The sequence below is a fragment of the Pipistrellus hanaki genome (assembly GCF_964339955.1).
Source record: "Pipistrellus hanaki genome assembly, chromosome: 11".
Classification (NCBI taxonomy): domain Eukaryota; kingdom Metazoa; phylum Chordata; class Mammalia; order Chiroptera; family Vespertilionidae; genus Pipistrellus; species Pipistrellus hanaki.
Genome location: NC_140513.1, coordinates 10,443,320 through 10,462,139, shown reverse-complemented (window position 1 = coordinate 10,462,139; position 18,820 = coordinate 10,443,320). Strand labels below are relative to the sequence as shown.

The window sequence follows — 18,820 nt, the reverse complement described above, 5'->3', positions numbered from 1 at the left end:
GGTACTATTTAAATATTGACTCAGTAATTACTGAATAGGGCTAGGGTATGCAAAGCAGGACTTTTTATTGTTTTATGCTTTGCATTTTTTATTTCTACCCACAACAAGACCTTCTTGCAAGGGAGAGATCCATTTATATTTGGCCTTAAATCCTAAGTCATTCTCATGAAGTTTTGGCACCTCTTGCAGATGGGACCTCTGGCTGGCTGCCTGGGTTCTTAGCCCCTAGTCAGGCCAGGTTCCTCCAAAGTGAGCCAAGAATCCTTTCTCTGGGGTCACTTAGTGCCCACCCCAACCTTGTGCTTCTCCCTGTGGGAGCCCCACTGTTCTGTTGACTGACCTGCTTTCCTGGCTGGTCCCAGTCACACTGATGAGCAGAGGCTGGGCCTTAGTCACCTTGTGTCCTCATTGTCATTTCCATTGCTTGGCCAAAAGACTTCTTCCAAACTGTAATTGGTGAACTAGGAATTCATCTACCTAAGATTTGTTGCACCTACTCTGTGCTCAGTCTTTCCTGGGGTGCTGAGAATGCAAAGAAGTATTGAGCACAAGCCTGTGCCTACCAGGGACAAAGGAGACCCTTAGGGCAGGTGGCTGAGCCTTGGTCCTGATTGATGTTGATGGAGCACAGGTACCGGATGGTAGAGAGCAGCCCGTGATTTTAAGATAGGTTGATAGGGTCATTGGATGCTAAGCGGAGGCATTTACAGTGAAATCTTACAGGTAAGGGAACGTTATTTTCTTCTAAGAACTTGACAAGTTAATCTAGCAACCATGTTTGTGTGTGTGTGTGTGTGTGTGTGTGTGTGTGTGTACAGTATATACTGCGCATTCTTTCAAGAGAGTTTAATATTATCCACATAAATCTAACCTGTATAATATAAATATAGGACCTATCAGAGGCATTTGTAAGGAGAGAAATGGTGAGAGAGAATAAGATTTCAGGAACCTGAAATGGGAGAGTCTCTCAAGAGAGATACATTCAGCTCCGTGCTTCTTGGCAACCCAAGTGAACAGGGGAGAAAACAACCCACACCTAGTTGGTTATATAGTTGTTCTTGCTTGAGAGTAGAAAGGTTGTGTGTTTTTTGCTTTTTCCTCCTCAGAGGGCGATACATCTTTTCCTGACTTAATGCGATGAAAAAAAAAAGCTGTTTCCTATATGCCTATAGAAGGAATGTCACCAACAGTTTTGAATGTCCATGTCCCTTCGACCATTTAGTGGCTGTAACTGAAGGGTCTCACTGGCAGTGGAGAGGTGAAGAGAGATGATACCTCAAGCTTCTGTCTTCTACTTTGAATGTTTAATGTATTTAACTGTAATGTAATGAAACATCTAATGAGAATGTATTTTAAAAACACGGGTTCCCAGAGCATGTCCAGCTTCAAATAGTCCTTACTAGCCTATCTCTCTGTTTAATGTCATTTTTAAGTGATTTTAGGAAGGAGAGGAGATAAGTACATGTGTTTTATACCCATCATTAACTGGGAGCTGTTTGTTTTTATCGTTGAAGCTAAGCCTGCGCTAGTAGCAGAAAGCTGAAAATGGAGACAGCGATTTGACATTACTCTTAGTAACTACTAGTAGATGCGGGGGGGGGGGGGGGGGGGGCACCTGTTTTATGGTGATCTCCAACTTTTGGGTTAGACCTGAGCTCTCACCCCTCTGACTTCTGACTGAAGGATGTGGAATTTACCTCTCATAGTTAACATAGGACAGTTAACCTCTCACAATTAACGTAGTTAACATAGGACAATTAACCTCACATAATTAATATAGGACAGTTAACCTCTCATAGTGAACATAGAACATCCACGTGCCAGTTTCTCATAAACTTTACAGGCTTGTGTTCTCCGCTGTTTGAAATGTTTTGAAAAGCTCAGGTATAGGACATATTCACAGACACCTGGTAAACGTGTACTGAGGCCATCCATTTGTTCAGAGAGGGCTTTTCCAACGTGGGTTGCGTGTGTCATTAGTTCCATGAGCTGCATAAAGACAGAAAAGGGAAGCTTGGTGACCAAGCCCATGCAGGGAAGACTGCACTCTATCACTGCACTCTTGGAAGTTCACAGTGTACCTGGGGGTGGTAAAGGCTCTGACAAGTCCTGCAGTGATGGAACATACATTTCTTTGGTTCTAAAGTTCCCATGTTTTCCACATTTTAATATCTTTGAAATGCTGGTATATTTTACGTTATTATTTTGACAAATTTAATTAGTGGTGTTTCTCTCTTTTTTAGTGTTTGTTGAAATACTAGAGTTTCTTAAAGTTTTGGGGCAGGAGGGGCCATGTCTTAGAGTAAATACAATATGTTATATAATTTAGCCCAAAGTTCTCCATGAAAATTATGTTTCTTTTATTCTATTTCCTCTCTTTTTCTTCCATTTCCCTCCTTCCTTCTTTTCTAAAGAATACCCTTGAGCACATTACTTCCAAAATGGCTATTTTAGAACTCTAAGTTTTTGCTATGAGTGAAGTCTTAAGATAGCGCCCTCCCTGAGAAGAGTTTCACTAAACTTAATGTTGGGTAACATTGGGGTGATACCAAGGCTTTCCGTGAGAAAGACTCCTGCGACGTTGGTGAGTGGGGTGCATGTGGTAGGTGCCCACACCCCGTAGGTCACAGAAGGCCCTGTCCTGATGACCCAGTTGTGATTTCTCACAGGTGTCAGACCGGGAGAGCTCAGAAGTCTTGGCAGTAAGTAGAGTGCTCACCTCCATCCTGAACCCTGGCCCACATCTGTATGATGTGCAGTTCCTTGAGCTCTTCTTGCCCTTCACTTTTCTCTATACTTATTTTTTTCTAGGATTTGATTCCCTGTTTAAAAATCAGTAGTTTTTAATCTAGGCATTTCAACAAATAATTCATTGCTTCCAAAAACCATTGAGGAATGGATGAGAGAGCAAATACATGAATCATGAAATAAATAAATACATGAAATAAATAAATACTCTGCTTTTAGAGAATTTGTATGAATGCCACTCTCTGTAGGTCCCAGTTTTCTCTTTGAAAAACAAGCAGATCGGCAGAAGTTATTTGTACTGAAGTGGAACAGGCACTAGATCTGGAGTAAGAAGATCCATGGCAAGGCCCTGGCGTTTCTAAATTGTTCACGGGGTCTTGGTCAAGGAATCTGCTATACCAGGCCTCAGGGTCCTTGGAGGCAAGGTTGCAATGAGAGTATCTGTGTTGTGATGTTGCTACAAGGATTAAGGAAAGCGTTCTTTTGCCTAAACACAAGTAAAGTTTTGTTAACATAAAAACAAACAAACAAACAAACAAAAATCTTCCAAATCTGTATAGGATTTTTGTGAGTTTATTTGAGCTAAACTGTCAACAACTGCCAGGAAGCAGAATCTCAACATATTGAGATAGTACTCTGAAAAATGGCAAATTTTCACTTAGTTTTATAAATTCCATCCAAAGAGGAGATGTAAGTGTGCTACATGAAATCCATTGGTGATAGATTAGGGAGGCGGAGAAAGCAAAGCAAGGGGTGGGGGAAGGAGGGCAACAAACCTCTGGAATTGGATAACAAGTAAAATGATGGGCACATGCTCCTTTTACATAGATGGGTGCAGGATAGTTAGCAGTAGACAGCTAACACTAGCACTCACAGTAACAATGAGGAATTTGGTTTCCGCCCTGGGGCCATTAGTTGTGGGGGGGGGGGGGGGGAGGAGAAAGGGAGAAGTTATAAGTTACACTGACATTCCTCAGATATCAGATATGTTCTCTTAGATGCAAAAACACAATAGGCTCAGTGAAGATCAAAGTTTATTTTTGTCAAGGAAGATACTGGCCTAGGACATGACATTACAAACTGCTTTTTATTTAAAGGTTTTAATTTCAGACCATCTTTTGTGGTTACTTTATGTCTCTTGAGTTTGCGAGGCCGCCATGCAGGCCTTCCCTGAGTTAGTCGAGTTAGCATGTGGCTCCTTTTCTTCCACTTTTATGGTGCGGCCTCAGGAGTCCCATCTAATTCTATTCTCTGTAATGTGGTGGGTATGTTAAAGGTAACGCATTTGTCGCCTTTGGCTCAAATGCCCAGTTTGTATCTTTGTACTTATTTTATTTTATGTTCTTCATTTTGGCATGTGTATAAATAGTTTCATGCAGATATTGGCAGGGTTCCTGTGAGCCAACAAACACTCTTGAGCACTTCTGTAAGAAAATCTCCCAGACGACAGAGCTCTAAAGAAGCTCTATATTTATGTCATTTTGGTACAAAAATAAAATTAACAAAAAAATGAAACCAGCGACTAAACAGATCTTTGCATAAATCCTCTTGTGCCCTAGCAGGGCTTGAGGGAGAGTTGGCCCACATTTCAAAACAGAGAAGGTTGGTCTTGGTGAGTCCCTATTTTGTTTTTGTCCTGCATCTCTTAGGGGCTTATTAACTACCCCAGGCTTTTCACCTCCCTCTCTCCTCTCCTACTGGGCCACAGCCCTTTCCCACCCCAGGGAAAAGAAAACCACCATGAACCTACAGTTATAATTGGCTAAATCCCTCTCTCTCTCTCTCTCTCTCTCTCTCTCTCTCTCTCTCTCTCTCTCTCTCTCTCACACACACACACACACACACACACACACACACACACAGAGTTATATGCCCACACCCTATTAACTCCAAGATTCACTTCCTTCCACCACTATTGACAAGGCATAGATAGCTCCAGGGATAGCAAATCCCTTAGGAATCTCTAGCTAATTTCCTTATCTGAAATTGGGAGTTGCACGGCCCTATGAAGGTTATGCATTAGTTTCCTAATGACTCTGCAAAAAATTTCCACAAACTTACTGGCTTGAAACTACACAAATTTTTTATTGTACAGTTTTGGCAGACAGAATGCCTAAAATCTAGATATTGGTAAGACTTCCAAGGCCAGAGACTCTCTCCCCTCTCTCTGTATCTCATTCTGTGTCTGGAACACTCTTGTCTACCTTGTAAGCTCTCATAAGGCTCCCTAGGATTACATGGAGCTCACCAAGATAATTCATGGTGATCTTCCCATCTCAAAATTCTTAATCATATCTGCAAAATTCCTTTTGCCATACAAGTTAACATATTCACAGGTTCTAGGGATTAGGACATGGAACATTATTTGGACTATTATTCTCTCTACTGCGGGTTATAATAAGGAACAAAGCAGGTCACGTATAGAAAAATATTATACTAGGCTGTGGAATCCGGAATCTAGGGCTAAGCTGTGCATATGTGATGTGTATGTGTGTGTGTATCCATATAGGTGTATAAAGTATGCATGTAACATGTAATTTTATGTGTACAGATTTATGTATTCACATATAAATTACAGGCCATTCACATTTTCAATGAATGGCCCATAAAAGTTTCCAATTATGTAATTTGAATATTTTTTTAAAATATATTTTATTGATTTTTTACAGAAAAGAAGAGAGAGGGATAGAGAGTTAGAAACATCGATGAGAGAGAATTATCGATCAGCTGCCTCTTGCACACCCCCCACTGGGGATGTGCCCGCAACAAAGGTACATGCCCTTGACCGGAATCGAACCTGGGACCTTTCAGTCCGCAGGCCGACGCTCTATCCACTGAGCCAAACCGGCTTCAGCATGAATAATTTTTTTTTTTTAAGAGTCAAAGAAGGGCAGCTCTGCAGACTTTAAAAAAATCTAGACTTAGAGTTCGGGGGTGAAGGCTAGAAGGGGTCAGTGGGGAAAGAGGGGGCATCTATAATACTTTCAACAATAAAGATATGTTTTTTTAAAAGAAATCTAGATCTAGAGATACGTCAGAAACCAGGACCTTAGAACTACTGGAGATAAGTTTAGATTCCCTGAGAAGTATCAGTGGGCTAACAGATCAATAATAGCATAGTCACAGTACACTCATGATGGCAGTCACAATGCCTGATGCATTCCCTGGCTCCTACAGGATGGATGCTACTCTATCCTTTATGTAAGTTACCTCTGATCCTCACATCAGCTCTGTGATAAGGATTAGTGTTACCCCATTTAATAGATTCTGACACTGAGGCCTAAGGAAGCTCACTGAGTTCCTCAGGGTCCTATAGCTGCTCGGTGGTTCAGCCTCTATTCAAGTCAAATTTAATTAGGTCCCACATACTTGGGGAGTTGACACCTGTGTCTTAGGAGGCATGAAATCTCAAATTCAAAATTGAAATTGTACATGGTACATTCTCAGACTAGAAGGCAATGCTGTTCTCTATCAATAATACTCTAGCTAGCAAGTGAATCTATTTACTTGAGAATTACAGAAAGACAACCTTCAGCATAACACCTGGGTAAGGCAAAACACAAACTCGAATCCCCATCTCTTGAGAAAGGAGTTGGAGCTGGAAGGCTGCATTTCGAACTCAAGCAGGACATGGGCAAAGTCATACTCAAGAGCCTATGGTATTTTTCAAGAAGCAAGAAAGATTGAATCCAAGCAAGGGAAGCCTTCAGCTCAAGAGACCATAAAAAAAAGAATTCTGAAGCAAAGTCAAAAACAGCAGTAGGAAGGAATTAATACAAATAAAAGCTGAAATAAATAAAATAGGAAAAGAAATAAAAGGAGCCCCATCAATAAATTGAAAAAAGCCCGTTCAAAGGAAAGTGAGACAGAAATACAAATAAGCACATTAGGAAAGAGCTAGGGACATAACCATGGAAGCACAGAAGATAAAACACATCTAATGAGAATACTGTGTATGACTATAGACCAATAAATTTGAGTCTTGATAAAATGTAATATTTTCTTAGAAAATATAAATTACCAAGTTAGAGTCACGATGCTGTGGAAAATCTAAATTGACAGATAACATAAAGTAAACTGATAAGAGAGCTAAAGAGCTACAGTGGAAAAGAAGACATCAAGCCCAGGGGATTATAGGCAGGTCCAACCACGTATCTTATACAAAGCGACGCAGAGAGAATAAAGAAAAGGACAGTGCCCTGATGTACTCCGCCTGCTCACATTATCCTCAGCCCCAAACTGGGCACATATAAAGTCCTCCATCCCGAAAAATCTGTCCACATATTAGAACTGATGAGTTCCTTATGTGGTAGGATGAAAAATCAATGTACAAAAATCAGTAATAGCTCTTCTCAATATCAGCAATAACTCACTGGAAAATATAAGGGGAAACATAAGAGGAAAACCAATCCTACTCCTGAGGTGGAGAAGACTGTAATAACGGGAGCTGTGTGTGTTTCACATTATATTCCAAACACAGCTCATTTAATCCTCACAGTGGCGCGATGAGGTGGGGGCTTCTTTATAGGTAAACAGAGGAGGTCCAGAGAGGTTAAGCATTTTTCCCAAGGTCACACAGTGAGGAACGAAGGGAATCAGGATTCCTACTCAGGTGGTCCGGATCCAAAACACATATTTGTTACCTTCTGGAGCATAGTGCATCACACAAATACCTATGAAGGATTTCCCACTACGCACGCACACAAGATATGTGCAAGACTGTTGTGATCAAATGTCGGTAAGTTCAGTGAAGGGTTTAAAAGGACATTTGATAAATGGAGATGCAAGCTAGAATTAGAAGACTCATAACTGTGAAGATGCTGTATTAGTCAACTAGAATAAGAGAAGCTATATTGCTCTCCTGATGGTCATCCAAACCGGAAGCTCACACACAAGATTTTATGCATTCATGCGAGGTCCATTGTAAATGGGCAGCAATGTGTAGCCCGCTCCCATCCAGCACTGCACATCTGGATCCAGGCTGGTGAGGAGAGAGAGGAGAGGGCTGAGAAACAGAGCAGGTCTGGCCGTGGCATGTGCCCTTTCAGCACAGATGCCATCATCCTTCTTGGTCCTGTCACAGGGTCTCTCCAGCCCAGCTGCAAGGGTGGCTCAGAATCTCTGTCTACAGCACAGGTCAAGGAAGAGGACCCAGCATGTGACACTATCCCTGCCTCAGTGGTCAGCAGTGCCCAGCACATGGTTGGTTCTTAATATATACTTTTTAATGAGAAAAATATATTTAAACCTCCCCGCAATGTAGTCTGCAAATTCAATGCAATACCACCCCAAATTCCACTTGGGTTTTATATGGAACTTGACAGGACAACTCCAGAATTCAGTTCATCTAAAGGGAGAAATGGGTGAGAACAATAGGAACATTTTGAATAGAAAATTTGTGTCCGTGATGGAAAGGGGACTGACTTTACTATATTCAGACCACAGTATAAAGCCATAGTGATGAAACTGGAGTAGCATTATTACAGGACTATCCACATCATTCAGTAGGGAACGCTCCAACAGTGCATACATGGGCATGTAGTACATGTCAAAACAGCATTTCAAAGTCGTGAAAGCAAGGACCCTCAGGTCATTGTACTCATTATAAAAATGAGTCAAAATAACCACTTCTATCATACACAAAATTTAATTCCACATCGATTAAATAACTGAAGATGTAAAAACTATATATATTAGAAGAATATACAGGAAGATGTTTTGTCATTGTGTGGCTTCCTGAGCATTGCACAAACTTCAGAAGCAATAAAGGACTAGCCAGGATAGAGAGGGTATAATATCTCAAAAGCAAAATTAAAATGCAAAACTAGACTGGAAGAAAATGTCAACATATATGGAAGGAGAAGGGTCACTATTCACAAAATAGGCAAAACCTCTACAAGTCAGTAAGGAAAAGGGTAAGTATTCCAATAGAAAAATGGTCAAAGCAATATGGTCAGACAATCTGCAGACGGAGAAGTACACAGACCATGGCATGAAAGGATAGTGAACCTCACCAGTCATTAGGAAATGCACATCCCAACAAAAGCATACTATTTTCCCCCATCCCAGATCAGCAGTCATTAACATGAAAAATGTGGGCTGTGGGCTCTCTCATTCATCAGTGATATTGTAAGCTTGTAGAGTCTCTGCAGACAGTCATTTAGAAGATCTATCAAAATTTTAAAATTCCTAAAACATTGACCCAGCAATCCCTCTTCTAAGGATCTCTCTTACAGAAATGCACACACATGTAATGATATATGCACAAAGATCTTTATTATAGCACCGTTAATAATAGCAAACAGTTATAAACAACCAAAATGCCCATCAATAAAGATTCGTTAAAAGCATCATGGTACATTTATAATGTGCAATGCCAAATAACCATCAAAAAGGTCTCTATGAATACAGATTTGAAAATATCTCCAAGAAATAATATTAGGCCGAGACCGGTTTGGCTCAATGGATAGAGCGTCGGCTTGGAGACTGAAGGGTCCCGGGTTCGATTCCGGTCAAGGGCATGTACCTTGGTTGCGAGCATATCCCCAGTAAGGGGTGTGTAAGAGGCAGCTGATTGATGACTCTCTCTCATCGATGTTTCTAACTCTTTCTCTCTCCTTTCCTCTCTGTACAAAATCAATAAAATATATTTTAAAAAAAAGAAATAGTATTAGGTACAAATGCTTATCACACACACACACATGCGTGTGTGTCCCAAAAAATGTATACACACTTTGAATAATTATAAAGGTGTTGTTTATTAAAATACATTTCATTTTCAAAATGTAAGAGGTTATCTGTCAAAGTATGTTTACACTTTTGAGGGGATACTTTATATATAAATTATATTTAATGTGTGTCTTTAAATGCACTGATAAAACTTTGGAAGAATGCATAATAGTTAACAATGATTACCACTAGAACAGGAAGTAAAAATATATATGTGGCGTGGGAAGTGAGGAATTTTCTACATTGTACTCTGTAGGCTTTGGTGATATTAAATCATTTACAACAAAAGTGTACTTATTCATGAGTGGGTAAATCATTTCTCATATTTGCTGGGAAGCTCCTGGCATACATGGATGGATTTACACTTTTTCAAGTCCTTGTTATATACTCTGCATGTTTATATAACTCACTTTAGCTGTACTGCAACTTTATTGAAGGTTAATAGCTTACATTTAACACAGGCTTGCAGAAAAGGAAATAGACGTGACCGGGGCACCAGGACATGCCTCCTTGCTATACTTTTTCCCACTGCACATTGTTTGTAAAAAAAAAACCTGCATTGATTGCCCACTTTGCCACTTTTGGTGTGACATGCTTTATTTCTTGGCTCCTCATTTTGCTTCTTTGTAAAGTAGGAATGACACTGCTTTCCCTCCCCCCCCCCCTATGATCAAATATAGATATGCAAAGTACCAATTGGATCTTATGTGCTCAATAAATAGAAATGCCACCATTCCTATAATAATCTTGTTAACTGCCTGCAATTCCTGTGTGGGTTGTTTTTTTGTTTTCATTCAGTGTATCATGGGACCTCATAGCATCCTAATAAATTAAGGTCAGAGTTTTACAGATGAGGAAATGGGAGATTGAAGAGTCAAATGACTTGCCAAGGTTTAGAGAGGTCCAAAGGAGCAGAGATGATGTTGATACAGTTTCTCCAGTTGTCCAGCTCTTGTTTATTTTATTATGTGCACCCTACCCCTTGTGTGCAGCAGGCAGACACTCAAAGAAGTCCCGTTTCTGGGTTGATCTTTGTCGGGGGCTGATTTTTATGCTTCCTACCTTCTCCCTATTCCTCTCTTAAGAGATTCCTTTCCCACTGCAAACCCAAACATCATAATTATTACTTCCACATCCCATTCAGCTGCCTCTTTGGTCCACTGAGGAACCTGCCCTGCTTCAGAGGTGTGTCCAGGGCCCTGGTGCTGTCAGGACCGGTCCTTACAGGCCAGCAGAGTCTGTGAACATTGCTAATTTAACAGAAGCAGCAGCTGCTACATGCGCTGTCCGTGGTCCTGGAAAAATCCCCTCTGAGCTACCAGGGCAATAAAACCTTGTTTGCGCACTAGCCTTTCACCTGGGTCGACAGATACACTGGGAATACATTCCAGTTTGAGGAGCTAGTTGACAATTCCCAATGAAATGGGCAGTCATGCTTCTGGAAGTCTGTGTGCTCATGGAAAGCTGTTTTTAAATTTCCTTTGTGCATGAATGTGCACTCCGGGTTTCCCCTCGGCTCCTCCGAAATGTTACAAATGACTTCCCTTGGATTTACCAATTTGCAGGATTAATGTGCTTCTCTCAAGACACCTGTGCCCTAGATAGACTCCTGCCAGAAGAGCTGTCCCCGTTCCTAAACTCTGACCTGTTTTGCAGGCAAAGGAGGCCTCCGTGTCAGGTCGCCTCGGGGGGGCAGCCCCACACACTGCTAACTCTCTGCTCTGCTCTGTCATGCAGCTGTGTGGAGGAGTACAAGCTGGCGCCTGATGGGAAATCCTGCCTCATGCTCTCCGATGTCTGCGAGGGCCCCAAGTGCCTCAAGCCCGACTCCAAATTCAATGACACCCTCTTTGGAGAGATGCTACATGGCTACAACAACCGGACCCAGCATGTGAACCAAGGCCAAGTCTTCCAGATGACCTTTAGGTATGGGGGCCGTCCTTAGCATTTCACTGGTTGATTCATTGACCCAAAATATGGGTGGAAGGAGCCATGCACACCATTGAATTGAGTCCTCTTACACTGGCAAGCATCTCCCTAAGCTAACTGACGCCGCTCATGAATATTAGAAGTCAGAAAACTCATACCATGAGGTCCCTTCTCTGACCTAGCTAGCCCTTATTCCTCCCAACCTCCCATTTTTCTAACTCTGTTCACTTATTTTCAATTCAATATAAATTCTTCCTGTAAGTGTAGTTAATGGAGTTTTTTAAAAATTTAATTAATCTTTCAGTGTATTACAAAGTAAGTGTCCTGTGTAATCTAGTCAAGCAGTTCAAAAATAAAGATATTTAATGAAGTAGAAAATAAAATTACCATCACCCAGAAATATGCAGAATTAACATTTTCTTGAACATTCTAAAAACAACTCTCTTTCCTTCTTCCTCCATCTGCATACACACACAAATACACACACACACATACGTACACACATACACTAAATCTCAGTAAAGCTATTTAGAAACCCCTGTATTTTTTTGTTGTTGTTATCAATATGTCAAAGACCAATTTTCCTGTTAACCAATACAGAGGCAGATGAGAAACTAAAATATGAGATTACTTTCTTACGAGAGCAAACAGCACTGGGACCGGGTTTGCCAAATGATATGAGGATTATATGTGCAGCTCGTTGAGAAAGGTGTCCTGGGAAGGATGAGGTAACAGGTTGTTCTCTTGGAGAAGAAAGACCTTGGGTGGGAAGTCCTCATGCCTCAGAATCTGAAGATGGTAGAGGGAGAAGAACTGTTCCGTGTGTAAGAAATTCTCTTTCTTAAAGAGAACAACTGTACTGTTAGGCAGTTTTGCATGAATATGAAACAGGATATTACAAAGCAGGTTCTCCCCACTACTTGAGGTTTTACCACCAAAAGTCGGAGCTAGTAAGAAATATCACATTATAAAAATTGTCATCCTTATCCCATCATCAAATTAATAATAGTTATTGTAGTTGGGATGGTAATAGTGGCTGCTATTTAATAAGAATTATTATATGTCAAGTATAATAATAATGGTAATAATAATAATAATAAAGAAGAAGAAGAAGAAGAAGAAGAAGAAGAAGAAGAAGAAGAAGAAGAAGAAGAAGAAGAGCATGAGCCACTAACATTAGTCCAGCACATGCAGAGGGCATTCTTAGCATCATTGACCCATTATGCTATGTCATCCTCACCATGGTTGTAGGGAGCAGGGACTGTGATCACCCCCTTTTCTCTGCTAAGAAATGGAAGTGTCTAGTGGCTTTCCCACATCCCCCTTCCAGGGAGAGGGAGGGCCAGGATAATGCCAGTTTAGCTTCTTCAGTAAAACCCTTGGAGGTCCCGTGGCCTTCATTTCACACCTGAGCAGTTAACATCAGAGAGGGAAAGGTTACCATCGAGTGAGAGAGAGAGGACTCGCATGTCAGCCTGGCTGGCTCCAAAGCCCTGCTCCTGCTTTCTAGCTCAGCACACCTCATCGCTTCCCATTTCATAGAACTAGAATGGAAATGTAATGTGAATTACCTAAAAGCGTTCACTTCGGTAGTGATTGTACACACTCTGAGCACCTAATATGTCCTATGTCCCATGCTGGTTACTTGGGATACAGTGGAAAATGAGATGAAAATGGCCCTATACCCTGTGGTACTTAGGTATTGTGTGTGTGTGTGTGTGTGTGTGAATGTGTGAGTGAGTGTGTGAGTGTGAATTTTTGAGTTTGTGAGTGTGAGTGTGTGTGTGTATATGTGTGTGATCGTAATCTTCTGCATTTACTTGATTTGTGGTAGGTATTATAAAGTTAAGATTTAGGGTCCCAGGAAAGCAATCGGCAGTGGGATCTAATGCAGTTGGATGTAGTTTAGAGAGGGACGGACCACATCTGTTGGACTAGAACACAGTAATAAGGCTTTGGGGTCTACTTTGTAGATGACATGTTATTAAACTAATACCTGGAAGATGAGGGAGAGTTAGCCTTAGAAAAAGGTCTCAAGCAGAGACATATATTCTGAGAAGGAAAAACTCTAGAACTTCAGGCAATGAAGGCTGCTGAGGTTGAAGCTGAGCACATGATGGGGGGGATGGTAGGCAGTGAAGCCAGCACAGTAATCAATGGCAGGTCACGGAGCCTTGCAGGCCTGGTCTTTATTCTAATAGCAAATGGGAGGGCTCTTACGTGGTTGAGGGGGGGGAACATATCTTGACTGCATTGGAGATTTCACCCTCACAATGTCTGCCTCTGAAGTAGATTGTTCTGAGGAGGACAGGAGGAGTGGAATGGGGGGTCAATAAGGTGTCTGTTGTTGAAGCCACCTTGAAGCAGGGTGATGGGAATACTGCTGAAGATAAAAAGGAATGTTGGGAGATAGTTGTGAGGTATAATGGACAAGGCCCAGTGAGCAATTGCAGGCAAAAGGGTAAGGTTGAAGGATCAGCCAAGGGTGATAGAGTGACTGGCAACCACACAGCAATTTAGTGGCAGAGCCAAGCCCTCCAGTTCCCAGCAAATTGCTTTCTGCTGCTCAGAGGCTCGAGCAGAAGCTGAATGCTGTGTGATTGGAGAAACTCTGGGAGAAATTTAAGGACAATCTGGATGAATTACTTGACACTGAGATTTTGCAGTACTGGTTTTCTGTTGTTTTAATAAAATCTATGAAACTCTACCTTGAGAATCATGATGGATAGAATAATGCTGCGTAGAAAAAAAGTAAATTACCCCTGTCATTGAGAAAGGAATTTACAAGCTTGTAGATTTCATGCTATTGAAAGACATATATGAAAATTCAATTTGCAAAGTGGAGTTCCAAGGAATGCCAGTGATTTCCAAGGACTTCCCATGGGAAGCATTTTGAGAGTAATTGCAAGGAATGATTTGTGGTTCCATATACATTTTTGGATTCTTTGCTCTAGTTCTGTGAAAAAAGTCATGGGTATTTTGATAGGAATTATGTTGAATCAATAGATTGCTCTGAATGGTATGGACATGTTGATGATGTTAATTCTTCTATTCCATGATCTTGGTATATGCCTCCATATGTATCTATTTTGGTTTCTTTCTTGAGTGTCTTATAATTTTTGTGCACAGATTTTTAACTTGTTGGTTAAATTTATTTCTAGGTATTGAGTGTTTTGATGCAATTGTAAATGGGATTGGGTACTTATTTTTTAGTCTCCCTTCCTGATAGTCATTATTAGTGTGTAAAAATGCAACCAATGTCTTGATAAATGGCTTCTCAGAGGATGAGGATTTTGAAGAAGGAAAGGGGCATTTTCCTGTCCAGGAAGAAGCTCAGACATATGGATAGGCAGGAGGGAGAGGCAGGAAAACAGACCCTTAGAAAGACCTACTCTAAACCCTGGTCCCACATGTGACAAGCATAGTCCTCTTGCCTCCTCTTTAAAACGGGATGTTACATCATATGCCAGCCCCTGTGATAGGCACATTGTATGTTTTATGTGGTTTTATTTTTCACAGCTATCATCAGAATGGCTGCATGTGTTAAGTGATCAAATGCACTAGCTCTCATTCTCTTATATGGAGATTAACTTGGTCCATTGGGTAGTACGATGCTAGATCTTTTTTTTAATCCTTACCCGAGGAGTGAGGACATTTTTCCCATTGATTTTTAGAGAGAGTGAAAGGGAGAGGGAAGGGGGATATTTGGAGAGAAGGTAAAAGAGAGAGAAGAAAGAAGGGGGGGGGGGGTATGAGAGAGATGAAAGAGAAACATTGGACACATTGATTGGTTGCATGTTCCCCAACCAGGACTGGATGGAGATTGAACCTGCAATGCCATTGACCAGGAATTCTACCCATAACCCTCTGGTGTGCAGATTGATGCTCTAACCACTGAGAAACACTGGCCAGGGCAAGATGTTAGATCTTGAAGGGACTTCATGGGATCCCTGGATCTCATTTTGTGTATGGAGAAGGGACTTGGCTAAGGTCACAAAGCAAGTCACTGCCGAGCTGGCCCATGATCGCAGATCTCCTGATGGCCCAGAGGGATGCCATTCTCCTACAAACAGACTGGGAGGAAGAGAGAGAATGGCTCCTTAAGGCCTGGCGGGGAGTCTCCAGGCTCAGACAGTTTTATCCCCATGAGGCAGTTTTATTCAGCCTCAGATGCTGTGCGTTGTTCCGAACCATTCAGTTTGAGGTTGTCTCTGAATAGCCAGGGTCTGCGTGTGCCCTGATTTGCTCCTGGAAGGCAGTATAGTGAACAGTCCACTCTTTCTCTTTTAACAACAGCCTCCAGGTTTAGAGAACTTCCCAGACTATTATTAAATCAGAGTAGCCCAGTTCACTGAGCTCCCTCGTCATTGGCTTCACTTAAACTTTCTTTGTAATTATTTCCATCTCCAGACCATGTCACCTCTTGGAACCTCTTGCTAAGGCAGTTCTGGTGAGTCTAAATGTATCTCTTTCACATCTCCCACCCTGAGCCCCGGACAGGTTGTGGGGGGTTGGGAGAGCACTGCAGCACCCTTGTTCCCCAAGTTCCAGAAGGCAGGCCTGCAGATTTTTCAGCATCAAAGGCAGTCATCATTTCTCACCTCCTTTTCCTCCCTCCTGAAAGTAATCTCCAGTCCAGCCCTACTGAGTAGCCAGCAGGCACCCCACCAACTGCCCTGCCTTCTGCCTCCTTTCCTGACAACTGCCTGGCCTGGGCTTTCCAACTCTCTCCCCACCGAGTCTGAGTCTCCGGTGTGGACGCTACAGCTCTGCTTCGTTCTCCCTGCCCCTGCCCAGATCCCTGCTCCTAGCAACTGCTGAGAGGAGACAGGTCTGCATTCTCACATCCTCTATGGAATCTCTGAAAGAGCAACCCAGATTTCTGTCTTACAGAAAGTCTCATGTTCCAAGTTTGCAAATGGGACAAGCACTTAAAGATTTACCCGTTATCTCAGAACTAACTCCTTGTGGTGCAGATGGATACACTGAGGCCCAGGAATGACTATAACTTGCCCAGTGCTCACCTTGATGTGGGGCCCCTCGGACATTGAAAGTTAGAGTTTCCCGGTTTCTGGTTCTGTTGTAAGGGATGCATATAAGTTGGAAATAGCCCTTGTTAGCATGTGGTGAGACTCGGCAGGGAGGGAGGACCCAAGGGCACTAGGGAGAAGTCAGATTCATAACCAAGGAGGGGTCTGAGACAAACCCCCTCTCCCCCCATGTGCCTGATTCTGCAGGAATGGCCCCATTCCTGGCCACATCCTCAGGTAGCCACGTGTTGGGTGTCGCCTGTCTCTGGGAGATGAGTGTGTAGAGATGGTTAGGACCTGGACAAGTCCAGGAGTTATAAGCCAGCCACCTAGTGTGAAGGTTAAGTGTGGCACACGCTAGGAGACACACACACAGAGATGGAGACAGGAAAGATTGATAAAGAGAACATTCAGAGCAGAGACACAGAGAGAGACCAAGGTAGAGGAGGCATTCAGTGGGAGTCTGGGCTGCAGCAGGGACAGGCAAGCACAGAGGGAATGAATGTGATGTTGATTGGGACAGGATTAAAGAGATGGGGAGGGAGAAGAGGAAAGATTTGGGGCAGCATGAAAGGTGCAAGGGTTAAAGGAGAGGCCTCCAGTGATAGGGAACAGCATGTGTCTTACTCTCTACAGTAAAATAAAATAAAAAGACACAGAGCTCATACTATGTCACAAGGGAATTTATCTCCAGGAGGCAATAAGGGTTATTTTAAGAGATTGGCTGTCGCCAGGAGAGTTCTGGACGAGGAGTCCAGTTCAGACGGAGAAGCATGGACATAAAGTCTTTAGTGAACTGTCAAGTTCTGTGGGAACATAAAGAGTCACAGATGGCACCCGAATTGTCCCTGAACCCAGTAAGTGAGGTCAAGCTCTGGTGGCATTAATCCCTTGCGCTGCTCTGTGTTTGTCCTGATGAGCATTGGGGGGGGGGGGGGGAAGAGGGGGGTCATTCTCAGGATCCCCTCCCCTCAGTTCTTAAAATATATACATATACATATACATATTTTTATTTATTGATTTCAGAAAAAAAGGGAGAGAGAAACATCAGTGATGAGAGAGAATCAATGGTCGGCTGCCTCCTACACTCTCCACACTGGGTATTGAGCCCGCAATCTGGGCATGTGCCTTGGCCAGAAATTGAACCATGACCTCCAGGTTCGCAGGTCGACACTCAACCACTGAGCCACACCAGCTGGGCTTCTCTCAGCTCTTGATCAGTGAGGGAATTTGCAGGCTACTAGAGCGAGATAAATCATCAAAGGTTGGTGGTATTTGGTGGTTTGATTTTTACTTCCTTCCCTCCCCCATTCCCCTTATCCCTCCTCATTCCTGTAAAAAAGGTCAGCTCTGGTTACAGATTGCCTGGATTTAGATAAACGTCAGCCAAGACCTGTTACTGAGCCTGGAGTCTCAGCAATAGCAGAGCGGAGAAGCTGCTAGGGAATGGGGGCCACACAAATTGCAGGGACAGATTTTGCAAAAGCCAGTCCAAAGTCCAGGGGTTCTGCCAGCAGTAGCTATTTGCTTGTGAGTCTTCAAGAGTGGCCTGCAAAGAGCCCGAAGAGCTCCTGAAAGATTTGGCCGGACGGTGCTTTTCAATCCATCTGCTTACCATGAGTGCATACTGAGCTGAGGAAGAGGACAGTGTGGGGAGAGATGTGTGATTTCCAGCTGAGGCACCAGCGGCCCATGCCTGGCCAGACAGAAGGGCCCTCTGTGAGGACTGGAAGAAGGCTGCCTCTCCCTAGTGGCAGCCACCCGTTCCCTAGCTGAAGGCCCTGATTCACCTTATTAAGTGGCCCCAAACGCTTTGTTTTTCTGGTGTCTTCCTGGGAGCAGGAAGTCGCAATTCATGTTTCAACAAGACCCCTCTAATCTTTCTCGCTGATTATAGTAAGCGAAGAAAGAAACATAGCCACTTCAAAATTTGCAAATGTTATCCTCAGTGTCCACATCTCGGAATATACCAAACACGGTCATTTTACAAAGAAAACACATTAGACATGGTATTTTCTGAATGTCCTCCAAGTAACCTGAGCATGTGTGTCTAGTCTGCAGAAGTTGTTTAAAACAGCCAAAGCAACTAAATCCATCTCACATCTCTCTTCCCCCCTCTTTTTTTTTTTTCCTTTCGGTTTTGTTTCTAATTTTCTGGCTTCAAAATCCCTGACGGTGTCCTTTTTCCAGGAGAGGGAAGCCCGTCTGAATCACTGGGGCATCTGAAGCAGAGACCATTTTTAAGGAACCGCAGCAATTTCATTCCACACCAGCGCAGGCAGGAACTCGGGCTGGTCTAAGTGCTGGGAAGGGGAAGTTCCACTGGGGAACCTGCCCCGCAGATAAGGATGGATGCCAATTAGCCCAGCCACTGTAATTAGCAG

The 18,820-nt window shown here is 42.7% G+C and overlaps 1 protein-coding gene across 3 annotated transcripts in view; it reads left to right on the top strand.

Annotated features, from left to right (window-relative positions):
• ASTN2 (astrotactin 2) overlaps window positions 1-18,820 on the top strand; it is a 700,862-nt gene that overhangs the window by 427,930 nt on the left and 254,112 nt on the right. For all 3 annotated transcript variants that reach the window (XM_084898878.1, XM_084898877.1, XM_084898876.1), the window contains one exon: window positions 11,215-11,403. In XM_084898878.1, the coding sequence (XP_084755004.1) occupies window positions 11,215-11,403 (189 nt within the window). The remainder of the gene's footprint in view (window positions 1-11,214; window positions 11,404-18,820) is intronic.